Source organism: Manis pentadactyla, chromosome 10 (genome assembly GCF_030020395.1).
Source record: "Manis pentadactyla isolate mManPen7 chromosome 10, mManPen7.hap1, whole genome shotgun sequence".
NCBI lineage: Eukaryota > Metazoa > Chordata > Mammalia > Pholidota > Manidae > Manis > Manis pentadactyla.
Genome location: NC_080028.1, coordinates 105679881 through 105695056, shown reverse-complemented (window position 1 = coordinate 105695056; position 15176 = coordinate 105679881). Strand labels below are relative to the sequence as shown.

The 15176-nt window shown below is 52.9% G+C and overlaps 1 protein-coding gene across 5 annotated transcripts in view; it reads right to left on the bottom strand.

The window, feature by feature from the left end:
• Positions 1-399: 399 nt before the first annotated feature.
• The window catches only part of VDR (vitamin D receptor), a 49389-nt gene continuing 34612 nt past the window's right edge, over positions 400-15176 (bottom strand). For 4 of the 5 annotated variants that reach the window (XM_036904725.2, XM_057487505.1, XM_057487504.1 and 1 more), the window contains 6 exons: positions 13173-13357; positions 12798-12918; positions 10420-10591; positions 5061-5212; positions 4739-4855; positions 400-3496 (listed from right to left, as the gene is read on the bottom strand). In XM_036904725.2, coding sequence (XP_036760620.2) covers positions 3237-3496; positions 4739-4855; positions 5061-5212; positions 10420-10591; positions 12798-12918; positions 13173-13357 — 1007 coding nt within the window. In that variant the 3' untranslated portion in view covers positions 400-3236. Of the gene's footprint in view, positions 3497-4738; positions 4856-5060; positions 5213-10419; positions 10592-12797; positions 12919-13172; positions 13358-13782; positions 14233-15176 lie in introns of those variants that run through there. The other variant, XM_057487506.1, reaches the window with a different exon arrangement.

Genomic DNA, 15176 nt, shown 5'->3' with positions numbered 1-15176 from the left:
AGACATTGCTGTTCTCCAAGTCGTTGGCATAACTCTTTGAATACAAGACACACTTTTGTCAACAGCTACCGGTTTTCATCCTTGGGGTTCTCAGGTAAGTGCCGCACTTGACTAGACCCAACACGTGACTGAATGCTTCCTGAGAATAGGGCCTCCAGTTGCCCCACTTCAGGAATGGGAACCTCCCTTCCATCCTCTGTATTAGAGAGCTGGCAAGACTGGCATCGGTCACAGCCCTCAACTCAGCAGGAAGCAGTACAGCGTAGCAGTTAGTTAATGCCTTCTGGAGCCAGCTGCCTAGGGTTCAAATCCCATCTTTTGTCACTTACTAGCAGTTGGGCTTTGGGTAAGTGATCCCCCTATCAAGTGGGGTTCATAGTAGACCATTTTTCCTGGGCCTAAAGGATGAAGCAAGTTGGTTTGCATTTATTTACAGTAGTACTTCCACAACATTAGTGCTATGTGAGTATAAGCCATTTATATTATCATAAACAAAGCTTTCTTCAATTTTTTTACTTGACAAATTTTTGGCAGTTTTTTCTCTTTGGAAACCATTCAGGGGGCACTCTTTACAGCCTTCCTTTGCTGCTTTATTCCCAGCTTTCACCAGTTCACGACTTACATCCCAGTCTTCTCTGCTGGCCTCACTTAGATTCTCTGACTTGCTTCCAGTTGGCCCATGTAAAGATTTTCCTATCTCCTAGAATCTTGTTTCTTTGGCATTTGGGTGCACACTTTTGTGGGTTTCCAACAATATACTTTAAAAGTTGTAGACTTCTAAACATCTACCTTTGCATTCTCCCATGAGGAGAGAACAGGTGATAATACCTTCCCCTACTTCAGCCCCTGAATGCCCACTTTTCCTCCTGGCTCCTACAACTGCCCTTAGGGAGTGGGCTGGGTTGCTGTGGCCCGGGGTTGAGAAACTGCTGCTCCTGGGGTGTCCATTTGGGCTCCCTGGAGAAGGCAGGGAAAGGCGGTGGCGGGAAGGTGGAGATGTGCCACAGACAGATGCACTTTAGTGATAAGGCAACAGCGTACCACAGGGCTGAGGCGGGGACCCCACCCAGCCAGGGCCACAGTGGGGGTGGGCTGAGACACACATCATGAGCCAGGCTGAGGTGCCCCCTCCTCCTCCCGATGGGTCCATGGGGTGACAGCTCAGCAAAGGCAAGCAGGGGTCTGGGACCTAGATATGCTCTAAAAAGCAGAGATTCTCCCAGGGGACAAGGAGAGTGTCAGAGGGGTCTGAGTGCCAACGTGGTGTAGTGACAAGAGCAAGACTGGCCCGTCCTGGCACTGCTTCTAACTAGTTAACACTAGCTTGCTTGAGTCATGTCCTCCTCTGAGCATCAGTTTTCTTTAATAAGGGGGTTGATGTAGTTTTGTGTTTTTTCAAGCCTTTCTCACTGACTAGCAAGCTGGACCAATGTGTTCTGCAGGTAAAATGAAACAAGGGCCTCTTTGTAAAATAGCAACAATAATACATAGGAAGTTGCCCCCATAAGTATCCCTTCATCGGTGGTTCCTGCTATCCGCTATATCAGAACATAGTACAGAATGGAGTCTGATTCTGAGAACACATCAAAAAAGCAAGGTGAGCCGTAGTCGGCATTCTGCAGCAAGGAGCTGGCTGTCAGAGGCCTTCCCGCCTGGAGGAGCACCGGGCAGGGGCTGCCTGGTGGTTCTCTCGGTGCTAAGTCAGGCTGCTCCCGGGGTTCTCAGGGAACAGAAGCAGGCAGAGGCAGCTGACACCAAGTCCTCCCTGTTGAGATGTCAGACATGGCTGCAGTCCCCAAACTCAAGCAGTGACCAGGTGGCCCCTCTATGACTCCTGGGAGAGCCCCCTGTGCTGGCCCCACATGCCCGTGACTCTCTCACCAAGGCAAAGGGAACAGGAGTCCTCACCTTCTCAGCTGGACTGGCTACAGAGCGAAAGGCCCCTTCTGACTCCGGGGGGGTGGAGTGAGAACGAAGGAGGAAGCAGCCCCACACGACTCCTGCCCGGGCACTTGCTCTGACCAGCGGCTGCAGGCCAGCCTGCTCTCCCTCCACCCCCACGCTGCCGTGTTGGTGCTCGAGCTCCTGCATCTCAGGGGAGTGACCCTCAGGAACTACACGGAGGCAGGCTGCTCCGGCCTGAAAGCCCTCTCCTCCAAGCCTCCCTGCCAGGCAGTGATGTGGTCCTGGCGGGGCAGAATGGGCAGTGCTTCTGCAGACGTGGGGTGCCGGGCGGGAGACACAGGCCCGCCTCCAGATCACCCGCGGCCATCCTAGGGCGAGGCCGCCGCCCGAGGACTCTGGAGTCTGCCCCGGGTTCTCCCTCCTGGATGGGAGGTAAGGCAGGGCAGGAGCCAGGAATCAGGACTTTCCCCTATGACCCGGAGGCGACTCAGTTCTGCCGTGTGGTGGCTGGAGGGAAAGCTCTCCCCTCAGCCAGCCCGAGCTCAGGCTGAGGGGCTGTGGGCTTGGCGGCGGGGCTGCTCCAGCCGCCCTCTGCCGCTCTTCCGTGAGGCTGGGTTTGCCCGGCCCCCACGGACTGGCCCCTGCTTCCTTCCTTCCTTGGCCTCTCAGCAGGTGGGCTCTGGGCCAGCAGCCCCCACCCTGGGGAGAAAGCCCCTCACCACAGCTGCATCCAGGGAGAATGTTACCAGAGTGATGGAAAGAAGGTCAGCGTCTCTTGGCAAGTGGGGCCTGGGGAGGAGGGACCTGTGGCCTCAGAGCCCTAGCCAGGCAGGGGGTGGGGGCAGGGGGAAGGGGCCCCATGGTGACCGCTGCCCGGGGACAGAACGGCACAGGCTGGGGGCAAGATGAGGTGGGGGTGGGAGGGTGGCCAGTTATTTCTCACGGGTTGGGCAGGAGAATGGAGATCCCCACCAGGCCTGCACGGCTGGGTCTGCAGTAGGCCGAGGTACAGGTATATCTGTCCCTGAGGAGTGAGTGTGTTTCTCCTGCCTGCCTGTTCCCTGCGCACCAGCCAGCAGCCACTTCTGGAGGTCCAGCCTTTGGCCTCTGCCCTTTGCCCCCTGCCTCCACACCAGTTTCTTTGTCAATAGACAACAACTCCTCATGACTGAAGTCTCAAGGGACTGGGCGGCAGCCTGTGGCCTGCAGGAAAGGGCGACCTGGTGTTAGGTTGGGCAGGAGAGAGGGTGGCTGGGTAGAGAGGTGGGTGGAGGAGGACGGGCTGAGCTCTGGCGGCCAACCCCGCACAGGCACCATCGCCGGGGCCCCAGTCAGGAAATCTCATTGCCAAACACCTCGAGCACCAAGGGGGTGAGCTTCAGGCTGCACTCAGGCTGGAAGGACAGGCAGCGGTACTGCTTGGAGTGCTCCTCATTGAGGCTCCGCAGGTCAGCCAGCTTCTGGATCATCTTGGCGTAGAGCAGGTGGCTGCCCGGGGGCGGGTGACGGCAGCGGATGTAGGTCTGCAGCGTGTTGGACAGGCGGTCCTGGATGGCTTCCACCAGGTTGGCGTCCTGTACCCCAGGGCGGTCTGTGGACACAGGGAGGTGGGAGCAGGAGCAGGGAAGCTCCGGGCTGGGGCCCTCACTGTTCACTCTGTCCACCACCTCTACAGCTGACCCAGACTCAGCCTCCTAGGTCACCCCTGATGGCTGCCGACCTGGGGTGTCACAGTCCTCCCGAAGGCCCCACAGCCACCTCTCATTGCATTTAAGATCAGGTCCAAAATGGGCTCATCTGGCCCAGTCCCCACCTCCCTCTCTCCCTCTGTCTCTGCGGGCCATCTTTCCATCAACATCCTGATGTGCCCTGCTCTCGGCCTGCAGGCTTCACCTGTGTTCCCTCTGCCTGAGCTCTCATCTTCGCCTCTTACTGATTCTTCAGCTAGTAGCTTAAAAGACTCTCCTCAAGAGGGCCACTCTTGATGACCCCCGTCTCCATGTCCCAGATTACACCAGGTTCCCTCCTTTGTACCCTCCTATAATATTAAATCCTTCTTTATTTTAAAAACTCTCATTACTGTAAGAATTAGTCACTAAACGGTATTTATTTAATGTCTCCTTCTTTACTTCACAGGAGAGAAGTCTGTGTTTTGTTTGCTTTGGAATCTCTATATCTCTATGCCTAGCACAGAGCCTGGTACCTATTAGGTGCTTAATAAGTCATTGCTAAGTGTGTGAATAAATGATTGAGTGGATGAAGGCTAGGCAGGGGAGTAGGAGGAGCCCCTGTCCATTTCAGGCTAAGGCAGAGCTGCCCTTTGGACCTCATCACCAATATAACACCCCCAGGATCACGATAACCTCCTCCTCAGCCTCTCCCCTTCTTCCCACCCCAAACAGTCAGAAGAACTCAAGGGCCACAGCACACTGCCTCCAAAATTGGTAAACTGTTCAGATAGAACCATCCATCAGGTCCCTAGGTTTGGTACCTTACCCCACAGGAGACCTCATATGTCAGGAAAAGTTGCACCCAGTGACACAAGAGCAGAGCTTGAATATTGGGAACATCCAGGTTGTCCTTGGCTTGAGAAATTCCATCTATCTGGTTCTTCAGAATCTCACCTAGGAGCCCCCTATGGTTACACTGAGGGGCCCCTCTCCATGCAATCTCCATATGGGCCGTGCAAACCCATCCACGTGGGTGTCGCCTTGTCTGTCTCTCCTGTTGCTCACTCCTCCCTGCAGACTTTCCTGCTTGCCTCCAGCAGGGCTTTGTCCTCCCCGTGTCCCACCTCCCGGGGCCCTGAGTTCCTCACTGCTCGGCTCTGTACCTGGGGAGACAATGCAGATGGCCATGAGAAGGACGTGCTCCTCCTCATGCAAGTCCAGCTTCTTCAGCCCCACCTGGAACTTGATGAGAGGCTCAATCAGCTCCAGGGTGTGTCCAGCTAGGAGACAATGGCAAGATGCTGTGGCCGACTGGGGAGACGCCCACCCCAGCACCCCTGTCTCTGACCCTGACCAGGCCGGACGCTCATCTTTCTCTCCCTGCTGCTGCCTTGCGTCTCTAACGTACCCAATCAGGGCCCATGACCCCAAGAAGGGTAAAGCCTGAGTCTGGGAGCTGGGGGCGGAGGCGGAGCCCAGACACACCTTTGGCCACGTCATTGATGCAGTATTTATAGTCCTGGTTACCACAGGTCCAGGACATGTCATCCATGGTGAAGGACTGGTTGGAGCGCAACATGATGACTTCAATGGCACTTGACTTCAGGAGCACAATCTGGTCCTCAGAGGTGAGGTCTCTGCCGGGGGAGGTGAGGGAGGAAGGAAGCCAGATTACTACTCAAGACCTTCCTGTCATGCAAATCAGTGTAGTGTTTTGACAGGTGCCTGCCAAGTGACCAGCGTGTGCCCCAGGTCCTCTGCCAAGGAGTGTGTGGCCTGGTTGGAAAGGACAAGACTGTTTCTTGAGGGGGAATAACTCAAGACTGTGATCATGCACAGAGGCAAGAAGTAAAGTCACTCAGGTGCCAAGACAAGGAAAACCCAGACTGGCCAGTACCTCCCAGGCCTAAGCAGGCAGAGCTATTAGGGACAGGAAGACAGAGCCGGAGGGAGCACCGAGGACGCATGGCATGAACATGGTGGTCTGCAAATGGCACATGGCCAGTCGTCTTCAACAGCTCCAACGCTCTCTGGTTCTCTCCCTGCTCCTGCCCTCCGTCCTTCCCATCAGTGAAGCTCAGCCAACCCTGTCTCCAGGACATCTCTTGAGCCCGTGCCCTCATTCCCACTCCCGCCAATACCGCTATGGTTCAGAGATCCATCACCTTTTTCAATCACTTCTTATTAGTATCCCGGAGTCAGTTCTCCCTTGGGCCTTTCATTCACCTTTCTTACTGTTGCTATGAAGAAACGCTACTTTGGTGCTCAGAAACCCTCACTGATTCTTAGACACCCCAGGATCAAGCTGTACTCCATAACTTGCTTGCAACCTGTCTTTCCAGCCCCCTTCCCATCACAAACTCCACCAACCCTCCATTCTAGCAATGTGAGACTACTCTCCATTCAGCAGCTGTGTGCCCTCATGCCACACTGTCTGAGCGTGCGGTGGCGCCAACCAAGAAAGCCCTCCTTTTACTGCTCTGTCTCACGTTTCTGGTCCAGACCCTGGTGAGCTCCCCTGGGAACCCAGCTCCCTGGCTGCCTTCAGTAGCACCAGGGCCTCCCCTTGCTAACTGCCCCACACTGCTTGTACTCCTAGCTTGCCTCTCCCTTCAGCTCTGTTCTTTATATGCATGTCTGTGGCTCTCAACTCTAAGCTACTTGAGGGCCGGTACCACCTCTTAATTACCTTAGTGTTGCCCACACACCGCCCATTGAAGCATGATGAGAGGGTCAATAAATATGTGCTGATGAGTTGAGAGGCCAATGGCTAGTTACATTATTCTGAGTCAGGAGCTGGGCTTAACTGAACAATGACCAGGAAAAGCAGGGCCCACAGATCGACCGGCTTCAGTTTTTACCCCCTTTCTCTTTCTGACTGTATATTTCTACCTGGATATTCTGTAGATAGGCTGTCATCCTCTCTGTGGCTGGACTTTGATATGTAAAAAGATGGGGAGTGGATGTTAGTGGATGAGAGTTCTGTATCCACAGATGATAGCGAGGGGTAATGACAAGGCTTGCAGGATTTAGAAGACCAGCAAAGGGATGTATTGAAAAGAATTCACAAAGTGCTGGGGCTGGAAGATCCCTCTCACAGGGTTTGTGGTCCAATGGCTTCTTCCGCATTCCTAACAGACAGCTTTCTCCCAGCCCTGTGGGACATTTCCGTGTCAGGGAGCTCAGGGCCTCTGGGTACAGCCATGGGGTCATTAGCTCGTGGGCAAAGAGCCTCGTGCCAGCAATGTCCGAACATCTCCCCATCCTTGTCACTCTTCTCTAAATGCTCAATTCACATTAAAAAAATAAAAACTAGCATCGCCCTCATTTTGGTTTTAATTCATTATCAAGTAAAACATGTTCATTAATAAATCTTTGGAAAACAGAAAAAATAAGGGCAAATAAAAATTGCTCATAAGCACATTAAACATTTTGGTGTGTCTCTTTCCTATCTTTTGCCTATGCAAACCTCTCCTCAAACATAGCTAAGTCCACCCTAATTCTGTGCCCACAAGCACTTTAGCCCAGTCGCAGTGAGCTTGGACATTCTGTTGCTTGCTATTCTTGCTCATATAAACAGTCTCTGAGGAACATCTTTGTACGCTGCCTTTTGCTCAATGGCCCCCTCAGAGTGGACAGCCATAAGCGAGCCAACATCCCAGGGCTGCTTGGCCAGAGTGGTCAATGGGAGCAGTGCGCCCTGGGGCCCCGGCATCTGCTGTGAACACAGGCTTAGAACCACTTCAGACAGCTCCCAGCCCAGAGATACAAGGATTTTCTATGAGCAGGTCACACCAGACCCAGGGTGCTGGAGGGTCAGAGGCGGGGCCCAGAAATCACAGGACACTGGGTCCTGCTCTGGTAGGTACCAGCTCGGGCTCTGTGCCTACCCCCAGGCCTGTGTGACATTTACACCCTGGTCAGCTGTCACACCTGTGGCTGCCTCTGGGCACCCGTGATGTGCTCTGCAAAGTGCTGTGTCTCCACCTTTTGCACCCGCAGGTAGGTCCAGCCCTCCCCCCTGGCCTCTTCTAGGGCTTTCATCTCTTCTTCCCAGTGTTGTGTACCCTGGAGGCCAGGGACCCTGTCCGAGTCAAATTTCATCCCTTACACTTTATGTAAGAAAGCTGTTGGCCAGGTGAACAGTGAACATAAAGGAAAGGGCAGAGGGAGAGGGAAGCTTCATGACCCCCCGACCTCTGCCCCAGGAAGGAGCCCTGGGGGTGGGGTGGTGGTAAGGTTGAAAGCATTGCCCCCGAGTGCTGAGAGGGCCTCTCTCCTCTTCACACCTTCCTTGGCAGTGAGTCCCAGGGGCCTTGGCTCTTGGGTCTCAGGCTGCTCCTAGTCAGAGAGGCTGCTCCTGATAGCACCTCCTCCGTGCACTTCTTCCAAAGTGCTGAGGGAGGGAGATTTGTGCGGTGGAAGAAGGGAGGTGGGGGGCAAGAGCAAGGCCACAGCCCCACCACAGGGCAGCTCACACCCAGTGCAGCCCACCCATCCCCTCTCCTGCCCTCCCCCCTCCCCCACACAGGAGTCTCATCCCGCCCTCCCACACCCTCCACCCCTGCCTACAGGCCGCCAGGCCAAGGCCACCAGGGACACAGCCACTGTTCTTTCACTTCTTGGAGAAAGAGAACCTGTAAATGCAGAAACCATCAGAACCAGAGAGCCGCTACACTGGCCCTGCCCTGCCTGGGGCCCACCAGAGTTCGGGCTCAGCACTGCCTCCGTCTGGTCACACAGAGTATCCACATCAGTGTCCCCCTAGGAGCTCTAGCTGAGGCCTGCCCCATTTTTATCAGAACACCTTCTGCTCTGGGACTTCTCAAGTCATGCAGTAGAGAGAGAAGCCACCCCAGCATGTTCAGGATCAAGGCAATCAGTTTTGCACCACCAGGTGGGCTGCTCCAGCGTCTGCTCCTACGTACCTCACTGTGGCCGGGAGTCAGGGCTGGCTAGGGAACTCTGGAAATCAGACTTGAAAGGGAAGGAAGGGGGCAGACTTGAGCTCTTCCTGGGGGAGAGAGATTGAGGGGCAGGTGGTGCTATTTGTGTGAGGGTATATATGGTGAGGATCAGGAAGGGGGCCGAGGCAGGGGAGGAGAATGGGGACTCGGATTACTGAGGCAGGGGCTGCATCAGGGTGATGTGGCTAAACAAATGACTTTCATTTTAGGGCAATTTTCCCACATGTGCAATCCCAGACACCACTTAGAATCACCAAACCTGAGCATGCGGACAGAACTTAAGAGGCCCTTCTGTCCAACTCCCTGCCAGGAAAGGAAGGATGAAGCTGAGTAGATAAGGACTGGACACCCCCTCGAGCTAGGGTGGACGCTGTGTACTCATGGGCACCTGGAGGTGTTTTTTCCCCTAGCTGTTTACACAGAACAAGACTTTGGAACACGTGGAGTTTGCAGACAGCGACCTGAAGAGTGCAGGAGGGAGCTGGCATGTGCAGCGAGTGCACTGTGTCCCTGTTCTAAGGTAAGGCTCTGGGAGTGAATCCCAGGCCCAGTGCAACGCTGAGCTCACAGGTGACACTCAGTAACTTGCTCCTGTCTGACGCCAGAGTGGCCCTTCATTCTTTTGCTGTAGTCAGAATGTACAATGCAGTAAGGGTGACCCAAAACCATTTGATGTTTTTCTCTTCTTTATAATTTCACATTAATTTCAGGGGAAGAGCATAGAAAAGCCCCTGTTAATTGAGTTGGTGAGAGGCATAAAATAACACGCAGCCAGCTGTCTCAGGGCAGAAGCAAATTCAGAAGCACTGGGTTTAGCTCTGTGAATTACCATCATCTAGCTGGCAATGCAGTAATGTAGACAATAACTGATGGCTTCCCTACATGGCACAGAAATCCCCAAAGAATAAACGAAATGTTATACTGCTTTCCATCCCAAGCTGGATGATGTCAGATAACCTCTGGCCCCCCAGTGTGCCAGCACTGAATCTGAGCATGAGAATCTGGGAAACATTCTGCCCTGACAGCTATAACCAACCACAACTATTGCTGCTACTTGAAATAATGATAATTATGTTTGGTATTGGTCTATTTCTTTCTATTTCTCAGCCACATTGCATGTGTATTGCATGGCAAAGTTCCAAATGAATTTCTAGAAAGAATGAGAATATAAATAATACATAAATATAACTTCAACTACTTCCCAACATATCTACTAAAAGCATCAACATTCGATTATTTTAAGAATATTTAATACCGCATGACTTTAAATATAAGTACATGCCATTATTACCCAAACAGTAACACATTTGAATGAATAGATGGAACTTGTATGGTTAGGAAAAGGTCTTGTCATGCAATCTGGGTGAAGGATGCCAATAAATCTGTGTCCCTCTAGAATTCCCACATTATTTCACAATGTCCAACCCTTTCTCCCCTTGATCACTTCACTCTGGTTTCAGAATTGGGCGTGGAGGGTTGACATTGATTTAAGTTAAGGAATAACATGAAGATTAGACCCAAGCTAGGTGCAGTGGGCCCAGCAGTGAACCAGGAGCTATAGAGCTTAACTGATACACCAGGTCCAAATTAGAAAATGATCTTGGCTGGCCACGGAGCCTCTTGGGGCTTCTGTTCAGCTACCCAGAAAGTGTGGGGGAAAGATGGCTTTCTAGTGCTGGGCTGCTCAGTGACATTGGATGGGCTGCACTTCCCCAAGGACAGACTCCTGGGCCTAGACCAGAGATTCCAATGTAGGAGGACTGCAGTGGGTTCTGAGTCTATGTGGGGGGACCCAGTGGATTGGCGATCTCCAAGCCTTCTTCTGACTCAGTCTAGGATTTCAACTCTTGTCCCCAGGTGTCCCAGAGGCTCCTCACCTGAAGCCTGGAATCATTTTGGCAAAGCCAATGACCTTTTGGATGCTGTAACTGACCAGGTCAGCCAGGTGGGGCAGCATGGAGAGCTGGGACAGGCCCAGGGTCACAGAAGGGTCATCCGACTCTTCTTCACTCAGATCCAGGTTGGAGAAACTGCATGGCTCTATCATGTCTGGCAAAAGATGAGGGAAGAGAAGGAACTACTAAAGGGTACTTAAACTGGGCTTCCTCCTGCTTATCCCTGTGAGGACCTCCTGTGCCCTGGCAGCAGGGCCAGCTGGGAATCCTACAGTGACTGCCTCTGTCCAAGTTCATGCTTCTGCCAGGCTTCCCTCTAGGACTCCCCCGTCTCTTCTTTCAGCCGTTGGGGCAGTAACATGAGAGAACAGAGAGACTCTGAGAAACAAGACTTCCTCAAGCCAAGATCAGGCATTGTTCCTAATGATCTCAAATCAAAAATGAGTTTGGAACCAATAAGCTTCTGGTAAACAAGGTTCAACATCGCTAGCAATCAAGGGAACTGCAAAGTAGAACATCTACATTTTTCATCTATAAACCAGAAACAAATATGTTTAAATGCTGACACCAGTATTTGTAAAGATGCAGGGGTCAGGCAGCCTCAGGCAGTGCTCCAGGTGCTAAAGGAGGCACATATTTTGTAAGCAATCGAGAAAGCTATTTGATAGTAGGCGTACATACGTGTGCATACGCTGCCCAGTAATCCCACTTCCATGAATCCATCACAAGGAAAAAATGTGGAATAAGTGTATATATTTAGCCACATGCATACTATTATCTTAATGAAAAGCTGGGATACAGGCTAGATGTAGAGATGTTATTGTACATTCATAGTTCAGAATACCAAGAAGCTTTTAAAAATGATATTCTAGAGGTATACTGAATGACAAGAAAATATGATATAATATACTATTAAGAGGAAAAAGCAAGTTACCACACTGAATATAGCATAATTCTATTCTTGAGTATATATACTGTCTTTAAAAAAGAATATGGCGATGAGTTACATGACAGTGTTAACAGTGATTATCTTTGGGTAGTAGGACTAAAGATACATATAAGTATATATAAGGATATATATAAATATATACCTGTAATTTATAGTTTCTGAATGTCTACAATGAACATGTATTATTTTTGTTTAATAATTTTTTAAAAATTAAAAACATTAACTAGTTTGGATTTTTAAATAATATATGCTATACTGAATATACCATTGGTGGGAGTAAGCACTTCAAATCAATTAACTGATAAGAAGGTATCAAAACTCTTAAATAATATGAAATTTTGAAAAGCTGAATGTGTAACATGCAGACTGGCCCTCATCAAATGCATCGAGCGCAAAGAACAAGACGAAGGGCTCTGAGGGCCAGTCAGCCCGCGCAGCCACCAGCGTCTCTCCTTGGCACCCGACCACCTCCCTCCTGTCTCTCCCGGACGGGCAGACACAGTGTCTGGTTCTGCTGCTCTCTTCGTCCAGTTGACAGTGGGACCCCTCCCACCTATGCTGGCTCTGGGCACAGATCCACTGACGAGACCAAACGTACCATATCTGAGGGTTCTAGTTCCCAGGCCCCAAGCAGGGGGCAGCAGGCTGGGCGTGAGGCCGTGGAGTGAAGGACAAGGGGAGCAGAAGGGGGAAGGTGATGAAGAGGCAAAGCAGGACCATAAGAAGAAAAGCAAGGATGAGCTGGAGGTGACAGGGCTCCCAGGGCTGGGGCGGGGGTGGCACAGTGGGCTGCAACGGGACCCACATGCTCTCCCACTCCAAACTCCACCTTCCAAAGGCCCGGACACTGATGCCTATAGTTAACAACACTGTTCTGTATATTTGAAAGTTTCTAAGAGTAGGTCTTAAATGTTTCTCATCACAAGGAAAAAACCATTTGTAGCTATAGGAGGTGTTGGAGGTTAACTAGCCTTATTGTTGTAATCATTTCACAGTACATACATATATCGAATCATGTTGTACACCTGAAACGTATATATGATGCTATGTGTCAATTATATCTCAATAAAACTGGAGAAAACAAAAACACAGCAAACAAATCCAAAGGACCCAGGCTCAAAATACCAGTTAAAGAAACCAGGTTGCCCCAGGGGCAGATATCTGGCTTAGAGGAAAGGGAAGAACAGGGAGTCTGCAGGCAGACCCTGCCTGGCTGGACCCCACCTTGGCCTCTTCCCCACTATGGGCCCTTGAGACAGTTACCCCATCTCTGTAAAAAAGGGGCTGTTTTAAGAATGCTGGGTGGCACATAGTACGTAAGTGCTATCCTCCCATCCACAAGGACAGGTTGGGTGGGAAGCTCTGGGCTCATCTCCCCACTGGGCTCCCTGGGGGTGGCAGTCCTGCTTACCTAGAGAGGCGTTGTAGTGATCTGAGCAGGAGGAGGACGAGTCCCCAGAGAAGCTGGGCATGTGTCTGGAGGAGGGCCTTGAGGAATGGCCCCCTGCAGCCTCATCCCCACGAACTGGAGGCTGGAAGGGAAAGATGGGGTATCAGAAGCTCACATTTCAGGGCCACCCTCCTTCCCTAGCCCTTATCTCTGACAGAAGTGACCTCAAGGAAGGCCTACGGGAGGGGGACGCCTCCCCAGCCCCAGCAGGACAGAGCAGCCTCCATCCCTTCCCCAGTTTCTGGCGACGTGGTCCTCCATCTCCTGCCTGAGCCCTGGCTGCAGCACGGCTCTCCACGACAGTGGCTTGTCCTCCTGGCCAGCGGGCAGACCTACCCGGAACTGACTGAAGTCGGCATAGGTGGGGTCGTAGGTCTTGTGGTGGGCGTCCAACAGGACAGCAATGATGTGCTGCTGCTCCTCGGACAGCTTGGGCCGCAGACTGTCCTTCAGGGCCTCCTCCTCCTTCCGCTTCAGGATCATCTCCCGCTTGCGCTGGACCTCCTCATCTGTCAGGATGACTGTGGGGCAGGAAGAGGGCAGCTGAGAGGGCTGGGCCTGCAGCTCCTCCATGAAACCCTCCTCCTGGTGCTTAAGGCACAAGGAGGCAGGGCTGCTCCCCTCTCACTCCGAGCTCACTGGGGCCTCTCTGCCCTGGACTCCAAGCCCACTGTATGAATGGAAAATTGGAAAGGCAGATGTGTGAGAGCAGGAAAAAGAGGACTTGAGATGTGGGACCGATGGGCATTATTAGGGACTCCAGTTTCTCAAGAATAGGTTATGTGACTCTGGGCAAACATCTTAACCGTCCAGGCTTTTGTCTTCTCATTTATAAAATGAGAAGTTTATACCATATAATCTCTTCTAAAGTCCCTCTGTTGTTCCTTCCTCCATTACGTGTGTGTATATGGGGTGGCAGGGTGACCTGCCACTGCGCAACACCTACCTAGATAGACTGTCTTGAGAACTGAATGTATGCCCAGCACAGACCAGCTGCTCATTAAACTTTAGTTCGCGTCTCTTCTCCCCTCCCCCATCCGGGCAGAGAGGCTGAGCGTCCCTGCGTGGCCAGTCACAGTGCCGGAAGCTAAGAGATGCTGAGAAGGCCCCTCTACAAGGCCATTGCCACGTCCAAGTTTCCAGGCATGGAACTCAGGCATCTGATCCACTCTGACCAACTCAGAAAGACTTTTGGTTCCCTGCAAAATAACTCCTCTTCCAGCCTGTCCAGTCTTGAAATTTCCGCCCAAGGACGTTTTGAGTTCTCCAGAAGTACCTGAAGGTAACGCCTCACCTCTCTAATCTGGGAAGTCGTCTTCAGCTGTTTAGCCAGGCGTCTGACTAGGGACCCTGTGCGGCCGCAGGGCTGGGAGAGCCCCCGGGGCGGGGCTGCAGGGGGCCGGGCTGCCGCCGTGAGGGCGGGGCTGTGGGGCGGGACCTAATGGGCGGGGCCGCATCGGAGACGGAGCTGCAGTCGGGAGGGCGGAGCCGCAGCCTGGGGGCGGGGCTGCGGGGCGGGGCTAGGAGCCGGAGGCCTGGCACAGCAGCGGGGCGCCGGGGATTGAAGAGCGCTTACGGCAGGAGTGGGCACTGGGGCCCTCGGCCTGTAGCTATTCGCTCTGTACCAGTGTTGCCAGGACCTCTGCCCACAGAGCTGGGGAGTTTCACAAGGGCAGGGAAAGGAACAGGAACCGCAGAGAGGGCGGGTTCGGGGCTTTCAGAAAGGCCCGTTGGCCCAGACCCTTCTCGTCAGGGCAGGATGACAGAAGTTGGTGGGAGATGGGGGAGAGCCTACGGGGGGCTGGGAGTGGGCATCCAGAGCCTCTGGCACAGGGGGAAAGGCAAGCCAGCGCCTTCCCTCCACAGCGGAGGTAACCTACCAAGGGAGGGTTGGGCGGAGGCCACGCCCAGGTCACTGACTCACCTGCCTGAAGAGCTGCCAATGCTCCTCCCACAGAGGCTGCCGGCCCAGACCCCACAGGTCAAGTGGGGTGGGAGAGGAGGGAGCAGGGGGCATGCTATTCAAGGCAGGGTACAGCGTCCTAGCCTGGGGAGTCCAAGACTAGGTGTCTGGTCTTTCCTGCTCACCTGAGGGTGGGCGGAGGGGAAGGGCTGAAGGTGGGGGTCTGGTGTGCCAGTCGCACCTGTGTGTCCACGTCCACAGGCACACTTCTCAGCCTGGCTGGGCTTTGATAACCCCTTGACATCCTATGATGTCGCTCTCCTGCTTAGGAACTTTTTCTGGATCCTCCTGCTTCTCACGTCCAAACTCAAGATTCTCCATGATTTAGCTTCTTCCTAACTTTCCCACCTCATTTCCCAGTGCCTCAGGACACAGTT